We start from the raw sequence: 11113 nt of genomic DNA, 5'->3' as shown, positions 1-11113 counted from the left end.
GCTGCTGCATTCATATTCTACGTGACTTGACTCTTACGTGAGCTTTTCGCAAGTCACTCCGAAAACATTATATATAGCACATTACTTCTAAAATCCCCCTGAGTTTTTCGAAATTTCCAACCCCCCCACACACAAGCGCGGGCAAAAAGCCACCCCACGATTGCCGTATAATTTTATGAAATATCGCAGAGGGAGGACACGAAAACTTAATGCGCTCCAAAGTTGCACGGTTACACATTTTCCACTTTTTCCAACCCTCCTCACTCGATATTTTACTTAAATTCAAATTAACCTGAATACCCACTCGAGGGAACCTTCTGCACATTACACACACTCAGACACATCATCGCAATACCCAAAGATTTTGCCCATACAATAAAGAAAATTAATTTCATTGAGCACAGAAATCTCTTTCCACTTTACCTCGCGCGCACACATGATTGTATTATTTAGGAGTGCAAAAGTCTCTATTCTGTGAAAGTTAATGGGGTGAATTTATCAGGGAGAGCAACTTGTTCAAGAGACTTTCTTATAAAATGATCTTGAACATTTTCATTAAATTCTCTCACGGATTTATTAGCGATTGAAGAGATTTTAGGGAACAATTCTTAATCGATTTTAGAAGAAGACAAAACGGAATTTGCCTTAAACATCTGAATAAGTTAATCGCCCTCCTGATTATTTCCCTGATTAAATGTCCTTTCTTGCGCAGTCCAAATATCTCTGTACGATACTCTGGAGTCGCATATTGCTCACTGAATCAAATTTTGACATCGAACACGTATAAAGTCCAGATAAAATATGAAAATCTACATAACAATTATCCTGAAGATACCTCGGATTAATTTAAACAACTTTAAGAACCTAAAACAAATGTACCGAACAAATAATGAAAGGTTTCTGAGACGGCGCTACTTAAAATCCCGCCACTGTACAACTTTATTTTGCACACGAAAAACCCGTGGAAATTAGTCATTTGCATTGGTGAATTTATTGGGACAAGGATTAAGTCGCAATGCATCACAGAGCGTTGAAGTGAATGAAAATGAAATTTTACTCTAAATAACAGTCAACAATCTTCTATTGTGGAATCATTTCCTCAAGACCGTTTATCGAGTTCGCGTTTATGCACTATAAAAGCCATATAATAAAAACAAATAGTGGATTTAATGCAATTCATCAGCTGCTCTCATAATTTTTACCACGCTTACAAAACACAACAACTTCTCATATTAATAACAAGATCACGACAATCTCGATTTATGTATCAAGAAGTGTATTTTTCGCTTTTTTTTCTCCACCTTTAGATACACAATATGAGTTAATTCTCCTAGAGTCAATTCTTGAATATGTCTTCTAAAGCTTTCTTCTCTTTCTCTCTTGCCCTTTTCCCACTGACTCTTCATCGTCATCATCATCATTTTCATCTCTTCTTCTCGCGCTCTTTCTCTCTGTATGTCAGAGGATAGGAGGAATAAAAGAAAAAGACGCGCCAGAGATTGAAATCACAAAAAGTAATACTTTACAAAGCAGTGAATTTTCTCATTAATATGCCTGTGAGCGTTTCTTGTACTTTTACACCACACTTCCAATTTACTTACAAACATACTAACTAAAATGTTCATTATAATCTTCCAACTGTAATCTCTTTTTATAGTTGCCCCATGTTTCCTAACAGTAAAAACTTACAATTGTATGAAACTACCTTTAACAATTATTGCAATTATTTAAATATCACGCTGAAACTCTTCTTCTTCGCCAAGTGTTTATGTGGAGAAGAAGAAAGAAGACTCCTCTTTTTTTCTCTTAAGAAACTTGAGCACTTTGGCGGAGGAAAAAGAGGAAATCTTCTATAATTTCTTCACTCTCTTTTCTTCACCAACTGTGCAATATTTTCATTATAACACCAAATTTCATTCCTTCTCTTCTCTGCTTAACTTTCTTGCTCGAGGAGCCATTCAAAGTTCACAACGTCTTATCTTTATTTCTCTCATTTCTCCTTTCTCGTTAAATCTCACACACAAGAAAGACATCCAAATACACTATTATATATAGCTATTTTTGCCAGTAATGAACCCAAAGCAACAACAAGGGGCCAAACTGAAGGGAAAAGAGCTCACATTGAAGTCAATCCAACAGTTGGGAGACTGGTTTCAAATGCGATATATTCGCTTATAAGCGCGCACCACAACACAACATATAACTGAAGGTTTTGTGTGTAAATAAATCACAAAGAAAAACATCAAAATGTGGGCGAACACAAAAGCGAATTAATATAAATTGAAGACCATCAAGAGAAGGAGAAACTTTTCTTCTCCTTTTTTTTGTCCACCACCGCAAACTTCTTCAGTCACACTCTGGTTCAACCCTTTTCTCTCTTTCTCTTGATCCTTTCCATCAAAGGAAATTATGAAGTTTTTCTCTCCTTCTTTTTCGTGTTTTTCTGCACCACGAAGAGCAATGAAAACATTTCACATTCAATTGATTTGTCGAGGCAAAAACTCAGGCATCATTCATCACAATTTAGTGAGACTTTTCGTCCTTTTTTTAGCTGCTGCTGTGCAACTCCATTTCGCCTCAAGGCTCCGCGCAAGAAGCAAAGAATATTGACTTCACAGCCACAAACTATAACACAACAACAACGCATTGTATAAATTTAGACTTTGTATATATTGCAAATTCCTCCCGCCCTTCGTCTTCTTCCCTTTTCTAACTTTTCAATTTTTACAACTTTTCCACCTCTTTTTTCCCACCCTTCTCGCCGTCAACTGTCGTACAATATTTTTGATCAATACCATCGCAACTCGCGCGTCTCGCTTGAGGCCACGAAGAAGAAAAAAACTGCAATGCAATTTGAGTGAAAGAAAGCAAATAAAGAACACAAACTCCTCTCCAACAACAAATTCTCCCCCATTTTTCTATACTCAGAGAGACAGAAGAATGCCTTCTCAAGTGGAACCGAAACATTGGAGTGAACATCATATTCGAAGGTGAAATTTATCTATTTCTCCAACACATTCAGTGTGTTTGGATACAAAATTTTTATGTGTCTTCATAAATTTTTAATAAGATTCTCTCACATAATTTCAAGAGATGTTTTCAATTAAATAAATTTTCTGCATGATAAACTTGAAAAATGAAAATTGAGATGTGTGTAAACATCGAGAGAAATATTTCAATTTACAAAATTAATATACTTTCAGCTATTTTACAGTTGATAGAAGCAATTTCATTTTATATTTCACAACTTTTATTTTTTATTATTGTCAAGCTAGCAATTTTACACACAGTGCATTTACTTCCAAACCCAGCAAAAAATACACACACGAAAAATATGACTAAATTCCTCCCAAAGATAGATGGATAGAAGAGAAATACTGCCACTCAACTCCTGAACACCTCCACATTTTGCGCGATATCAGCAAGAATTTATGTTTATGTGTTGAATATAAAATTTTTTTTTTACAGCCCCTCTTTTTTTCTGAGCAAAAATGACAAGAAAACATGTGTGAAGGAATCTTATTTGCTGGAAGTGTAGAAATGTATTTTTTTCCCTGTATTCTATTTGCACACGAAAGCGATAGTGAAAATCTCGGGTAATTTATCAGAATGTGTTGTGGAAATATAAGTTAAAAGATATTTCAATTTAAATAATCTTATCTATGGTGAAACCTTCTCTCTCTCTCTCTCTTTCACTCTTTACAATTTTGCTCCAAATGCGCCATATTTCAAAGTGACTTTTCATCTACAAACGACGCAAAAGAACTTCTTCAATTTCTATTTAAAGCCACTCTCGCAGCATTTGCTTCCTATTCGCTTTTCTCCAGCCACTTTTCCTTATCAATGCACTTCAGTTCTACGCTAATTTTGCAGCTCATTTGGTGAAATCATAAAAATTAATGTCATTACAGCATTTTCTTTTATGCCACACTCTGTGTGTGTCAAGTCATTCATAAAAGAACATTATTACTGTGAACTCTCCATTCGCCTTCTTTTTTTCCTTCTGCAATTCTCCGGAAAACCACAATAAATGAGGAAAAAAATACACTCACAAAAGATAAACTTCGATATTTGACTATGCTCAACAAATTCATGATATTGAATCACTTCAACAAAATTTCTGTAAACAAATAATTCAAGAAAGAAAAATTCTATCTCTATTCCACACTCTATGTTAACATCATTTCATAACAAATAATGTATCAAGTGATTTTTTTTGGACTCCTCAAACGGTATTTGTTGAGTAAATTCTTCAGAAATTTTCCACTGATCCAAAGAAGAGCACATGATATTTTGATGATGATGAGTTTCTTCTACAAATTCCAATCATCGTCAATAATAACAATATAGAGTGACAATATTTTTTCAGACACTCACACAATAACAACAACCAAAAAAACCGAGGTGAATAAAGAGAACGAGGATAAACTATTTAATCAACTGTATACATAATCGTTCGACAACCTCAGCACTTTTCATCCAATGCTCAATTAGTGGCTCGAGAGCCCTTTTTTCTACATTCATTCATTCACTGAAGAACCCTTCAACAGCCCCCAGTCAACATTCCGCCAAAGAGAAATAATTCACCAATTAAAACTAACAGAGTAGAATTTTGCTGAAAGGACTTAATTTGTGTTGAGTGGTCATTAGTTAAAATATTTCTGGGTGTCTGTGTTTTGTCGTCGCGTTGCAAAAGAGGAAAAATAATAATAACATACAAAACACAGTGAAATATATAAAAGAAAAACCACCAGATGGTTGGACTCTCTCTCTTGTGTTAATTCCCTCCCTCTTGAATTCTATTTTTCAAAAAAACCCACAACAACGTCCAGTCCAGGTGATCCTATTTCATACTTTTCACGCCATTCTGACTGAAAATTGTGTGCAAAACAAGCACAAGGGAGAATTTTTAGTTTGTTTTCACATTAATTCCCACATTGTAGTGAATCTCTCTTAAGTTTCCATACGATATTTCTGCAAGAATCCACTCAAAACTACTTTTTCGTCATCTTTTCCAATCATAACCTCAAAAATATCACTATGAGATCTTCAAGAACCCCGTTTTGAAGCCTTCTAGATCACAAAATCATATGTTATAATTTGCAAATGAAGTTAAAATGACTAATTCAGAGTCAAAATTGTCACGAAAGTTTTCTAAATAACCATTTCCAACATCTAAATGACTCTTTTTGAGGTTATGTTAAAGTTCAATACAATTTGCTGTGTTTCTTGGCATCAAAGGTTCAGAATAGGAATGTTTATTACATGCAAATACTTAATTCTGCCAATTACTGGCGATCTTTTAGGCTTTGAGCATCAGAATTGCTGTGTTTAATTCCTAACATAACCTAGAAAACGATATATTGTGATTGTTTCTACACCTTCACTTCAAAAATCAACAAAAATCTAAAGAATCAGAATAATTTGTCAGTAAAAGAAGGATTCATGAAAGAAATAATGCTGTACACCACTTCTGACTTATTATCTTCCCCTCGAAAAAGCATCTAGATTGACACAATCTGTACAAAAAGTCCCATAGTGTATATTTCTGACCACAAAACCTCTATTCTTCTTCCTCATGACTCTCGCTGCCCTTGCTGTTGAACCATCACAAAGTGGTGAAGTCAACAGTGTTAGAAATATGGTTAAAGCATAGAAGGAAAATGAGATGAAGTGAAAAATGATTTTAATCAATGCCAATGCGGTGCAAATGCCGCTCTTTTGAGCGCTCCAAAATGGAAATTATACTTGCCGAACAGATGCAAAAATGAGCTCAGATCTCTCTCTCTCTCCCTCTCTCTTTCGCACTCATTTCCCACAAAAGTTCTGTCATACAAGAACCAGAATTATGTTGGCTTCTGGCTTCGCCACCATCTGCACTTGGCAACATCTCCAGCAGAGACAATTGAGGCAAAAGAGGAATATATAAAGCAATGGCTGAAGAGATGAAACAGCAGAGATTCTGAGGAGATCTCTCGATGAATCCCGTTAGAACTTTGGCTTCATTTCACTCTTGGAAGAGAGAGAATCCGTGCGCCAAAGCAAAAGCCCAAAAAGAGAGAGGAAGAGAGAAGCGAGAAGAAGAAGAAAGTCTCGAGATGGGCGCGCACCGTTGAAGGAGTTGAAAGAAGACAATTTTGCCAATATATCTATCTATATATATGTGCATGAAAGCAATCTATTGAGCTGCTCATAGTCAAGTTCTTCTCTTTTTTTCTCCTTCTCCTTCTTCTCTCCTCTTTTCACGTTCATACAGATAAATTTCTCAACACAAAAACCAATCTTTCAAGCAGGTTTTATTCCTCTCTTATATGTGTCTCCACACGCCACCATCCCATCTTCCTCCCCTTTTGCCTCTTTTGCCCCCTCAACCAACCGACAAACAATATTTTCTATAACCATTTGAATTGCAAAAAATCGCGCCAATACAAAGCACTCCCCGATACAAGTTCTCTCCACTCGCCCAGGGAATCATCATCAGCATTGGCATGAAGGAGAGTTAAGTGAATTAGAAAGGTAACATTGAGCGATTGAGCAAACACAAGAAATGCCGCCAATAAAATCCCATCAGAGTGTCCTCTTCGCTGCCCACAAATGGCCAGAGAGAGAAAGCATTCTTAACCCCTTCGTCGTCAATCTCACATTAGATTTCCATTCACAACACACAAATGGAATTGCCACAAGGCTTTTAGTGTTGTCTCAGGGATTACACGACTGACAATTCAAGTGGAAAAATGCAACTGTGAAGCACACTTCAGTTCGACCAGGAAAAGAACATGGATTTAATGAGGATGCTGTGAATCTTCCTAGCCAATAACATTTGGAAACTGATTCAAGAGTCTCTTTATATAATCAAAGTACTTAAATTGTCCAAAGCATTTTAGGCAATATCAAAGGATATCCAAGAAGAAGAACCTAGAATAGGAATCAATATTAAACTTTTTCCTCCTTCTGCCAATTGGAACACATTTGTCCCATTAATTTCCCTGCCAATAAGAACTCAAAAAATAGCTTAAAAATTTATTACTGCTTCAGGGAAACTTCTTGCAAACTTCCAAAGACTGAATAGGAACTTCACAAAGTTGCAAACTATAAAAAGACCCGCACAATTTCCTGTCCAGCACAGTTTCTGTTTGTCTTTTTCCAACAGAAATTTCCGCAATAAAACCATTGTCAATTTGTTGCTCATCCGCTAAGAAACTCTTCCCAGAGCATTTCAGTCCCAACACGAGACGACTTTGCCCTAAATTAGCCCCAAAGTGTTTCAAGATCTTGTCCGATAAGATAAATCCTCACAGATAAGACGACCAGAAAATCTCCCGAGATGATGCAAATCTGGGAAATTCCCAGTCATCATCATCATTTTCTGTGTCACTCCACGCAGCGTCCGGAAGTCTTTTATCCGGGAAAAGGAACGCGAAGGGAAGAGAAAAGCAGGGATAAATCGATCTGAGACGCCATTGAAGGTGAATTCCACAGAATATCACCCCTATTTTTGCACTCACGGGCGTCTCAAGGGGCGCCCCAGACACTTATGTAAATTCACCGGCAAGGATTTCTCACTGGGGGAAGGTCTATTGCGAAATTTCTGCCATTTCTCTACCCCTTTCTGCGCCATGACTCACGCCCTCCCATTCCAACGATCGCACACGCCGTCTCGGCCAGAGGGTGGATTTTCCCGGCCGGAAAATCACTGCCTCCGCCGAAAACTGCAACTCATCTTCGCCTCTGTCGCTGGACACATATCAAGTGTGGCCCCAAGGAGTGGCCATAATGGCTAATTTGCAATTTTCCCATCATATTCCCATTCGCAAAAAAACTGCACCTTTACTGCAATGTCGCTGAGACTCAGCGACGAATCGCTCACTTTTCACACACCCCATTCGAGCCCACGAGTGCGAGCGAGAGGGAAGACGCCAATCAGGGAGACAAAGGCGGATATTTCGCAAGATTTCACTTTCTGCACCCACTTGAGCCCCGGAAAATCACTCCGGGCGCATTTCCCACTTGCCAATTGAGGCATTTTAAGCACAATTCTCACCAGACACCTCACTCCACTCGCCAGTCGCCGAACCGGCATTCCGTCCATGCCGCTGCCGGCATTTCAGCCCCCGGAAAAGCGCATAAATACAGGAGAAAATGAGCTGTACTCACGTTCAGCGGGAAGATGATGTGCCACCACAGCGATGAAGTGTGGATTTATGAGGAAAAATTCACTAATTTGTGCTAAAGAGGTGCAATTCGGCGGAATACGTTTCAACGCACAATTGAACTGCTTGAGGGAAAAAAGCCAACTGAAAAGTGTGCGAAAGTGGGGGAAAAGACGCTTCCGATGTGTCAAGACTTCCAACCGTCAGCGGTTGGGAAGTTGCTATAAAACTTCTGAGAGTGTGTCTGACGACTAATCCACAGACATGTCTATAGTCATGAAAATAAAGAAATTAATCGTAATTTCACCATGATCTTGACTCTGAATATTCACAAATAATTGTATTTCTTATTGTTGAGAGATTGATCTTTCTAAAAATTCGTGTATTTTCCAATCATTTGATGATTGAGACACTTTCTGTTGACTTTCAAATTCCATTCCCGATTCAGAGCACTGCTTTTCCGCTCGAAGATTTGCGTGCCATAATTTGTGGTGAAGATGTTTGGTTAGAAATGGGAGCCGTTCGGGAGTTTCTGGAATCTCTGAAGAGCCCACATTTGGTGGTGAAAGTGCAGGAATTCTTCGGGATAGTGTACAAGGACGAGCCACAGACTCCCGCGTCGTCGAATGGCGTGACGAAGAGCCCGCGCAGGCGACGCACGGCGGAAAAATCGACGGACAAGGAGACGGCCAGGAGTCACGAGAGCAAGGACGATGACAGCAGCGCTGCCGAGGAGGAGCTCCGGTGCCGCATCACCAACAGATTCTGGTACTACCTGTTCGTCGTGGGCACAGAGCTGGGCGACGAGATCTTCTACGCCTCCTTCATCCCGTTCTGGTTCTGGAACATCGACGGCGCCGTGGGGCGACGGATGGTGATGGTGTGGGCGCTGGTGATGTACGTGGGCCAGGGTCTCAAGGACGTGATCAGGTGCCCGCGGCCGGGACACCCGGTGCAGAAGCTGCAGACCAAGTGGGCGCTGGAGTACGGCCTGCCATCCACGCACGCCATGGTGTCCGTGGCGATTCCCTTCTCGGTGCTGATCTACACGCTGGACAGATACCAGTACTCCGCCTGTGCCGGCATCGCCGTGGCGCTGGTCTGGAGCAGTGTCATCTGCCTGAGCCGCATCTACCTCGGCATGCACAGTGTGCTGGTCAGTAACCCTCCGGCAGCCGATAAGAGAGCGTCCGGAAGGCAGATTTATTGCCCTTCAGCGCCTCAATAGGCGATAAGCTGCCGATATGCGGCGAATAATTCGTCTTATCACTGCGATACGTGGCTATCGGATTACCCGGAAAGCTCTCTTATCAGAGAATTTGAGTTTAAATTCCATTGATAGACAAATTGGAGAGAAATTAAGATAATTTCGCCATTTATCAACACATAAAGCAGGATTTTTTCGCCTTTGAAGACTCGATTTAAGACTTTCCCGACCATAAGAATTATTTCAAATCTCATTCATTCCCTTAAAGAAGCTTTTTCATGGTTGAAAAATGATTAAAACAGAATTTTTAAACTAAATTCCAAGCTAAATTTAAGTTCTTTTCTATCTCTTAAATGATTTACGTCCATTAATGCCTCTTTTATTCCGTAATCAGCTTGATTTTATGGCGTAAATATTAAATTAATGTCTTATTTGACTCAAAAAGGAAATTATGTAAAGTCGTTAAGATATTTTCGTGCTTTTTCATGTTCAAAAAGACTTGAAATTACTTGAATTAATGCCACCAAATACCGGAAAAGAGTCAAATTCCACTGAGATTCTGTGTCTGTTGCAGGACATCGCCGCCGGGCTGTTCTTCACGGGCATTCTGCTCTTCCCGCTGATTCCACTGGTGGACTGGGCGGACCAGCACATCCTGTCGCAGCGCTTCTCGCCGGCTCTGCTCACCGTCGTGTCCATCCTCCTGATCGCAGTCTATCCCAGCGCCGATCGCTGGACTCCCACGCGCGGCGACACCACGCTGTGCTTGGCCGTGTGCGTGGGAATCCACGTGGGCGCGTGGATCAACTACCAGGCTGGCGACATGAAGGTGCCCGCCGCGGCGCCGCCCTATCCCGTCATCTGGCCGTCGCACGGCCTCCTCGGCCAGATCCTGCTGCGCACCGTGCTCGGTCTGTGCGCCATCGTGGCCACCAGAGCCATCGCCAAGTCCGTCTCCTACGCCTTCATCTGCGCCGTGCTCGGGAAGTCACGCGACCAGATCCGCCACAGCGCCGACACGCTGGAGAATCGCACGAAGATCTTCGTGGATCTATTCTACAAGTACTTCACGTACTTCTGGATCGGCTTCAACACGCAATATCTGCTGCCTAACTTCTTCAAGCTGCTCGGCATCGGCCGGCCGGACTTCTACACGGAAATCTGAGCCAACGAAATCATTCCTGAAGTCAATCAAAAGTGCACAAGAATCTTCCAGAGAGAGAAATAGAGTTGTTCATTGGATCCAATTTTAGAAAGTCATTCCGTCCGAGTCAGGATTTGCCATAATTTCTCTCTTTCGCATCGCAGTCAAAAGATCCTTTTGTTTTTGCTAAGAAAATCATCAACATTTCATGGAACAACTCTGTTCAACGCTGAATCGCTTAACAGCCAAAAACCAATACACACAATTTATCTCTAGTCATATATTGAAGATGCTCTGCGAACGCCAGTGAAGCCATGAAAAGTCATCACACGAGAAGCAATCGAATTGCATTACACTTTATTGCCTTAACTGTTTTCTTTTCTTCTTTTCTCCTCCTTCAAACTTCCATTAGAATATTTCCAGTAACAAAGTAAAATAGTTGTTCTTTTATCTCATTTTTTTTCCTACACATTTTCTCTCTCAAATATTATCATTATTAATATTCTTATTAAATATATTATAGCTGTTTAAGTATAATGAGGCACTTTTTGTAAACTATTTTTTTTTTCATATAAATAAAACTTGTTGAACAATTCTTGATTTTTTCCCCTC

The 11113-nt window shown here is 40.0% G+C and overlaps 1 protein-coding gene across 1 annotated transcript; it reads left to right on the top strand.

Moving 5' to 3' along the window:
- Window positions 1-8412: 8412 nt before the first annotated feature.
- On the top strand, window positions 8413-11095 carry LOC132261990 (sphingosine-1-phosphate phosphatase 2-like). The gene is made up of 2 exons (XM_059761087.1): window positions 8413-9306; window positions 9932-11095. Exons 1-2 carry the CDS (start codon window positions 8551-8553, stop codon window positions 10520-10522), a joined length of 1347 nt encoding a protein of 448 aa, XP_059617070.1. The 5' UTR covers window positions 8413-8550; the 3' UTR covers window positions 10523-11095.
- Window positions 11096-11113: the final 18 nt, after the last annotated feature.

Source organism: Phlebotomus argentipes, unplaced genomic scaffold (genome assembly GCF_947086385.1).
Source record: "Phlebotomus argentipes unplaced genomic scaffold, Phlebotomus argentipes genome assembly contig_46, whole genome shotgun sequence".
Taxonomy (NCBI): Eukaryota; Metazoa; Arthropoda; class Insecta; order Diptera; family Psychodidae; genus Phlebotomus; species Phlebotomus argentipes.
This window is presented reverse-complemented; position numbering and strand designations above follow the sequence as displayed.

Coding starts and splice junctions, on each gene's coding strand:
- LOC132261990 (XM_059761087.1), top strand. CDS start 8,551: ATGATTGAGACACTTTCTGTTGACTTTCAAATTCCATTCCCGATTCAG. Junction 9,307..9,931: donor TCGGCATGCACAGTGTGCTG/GTCAGTAACCCT, acceptor TGTCTGTTGCAG/GACATCGCCGCCGGGCTGTT.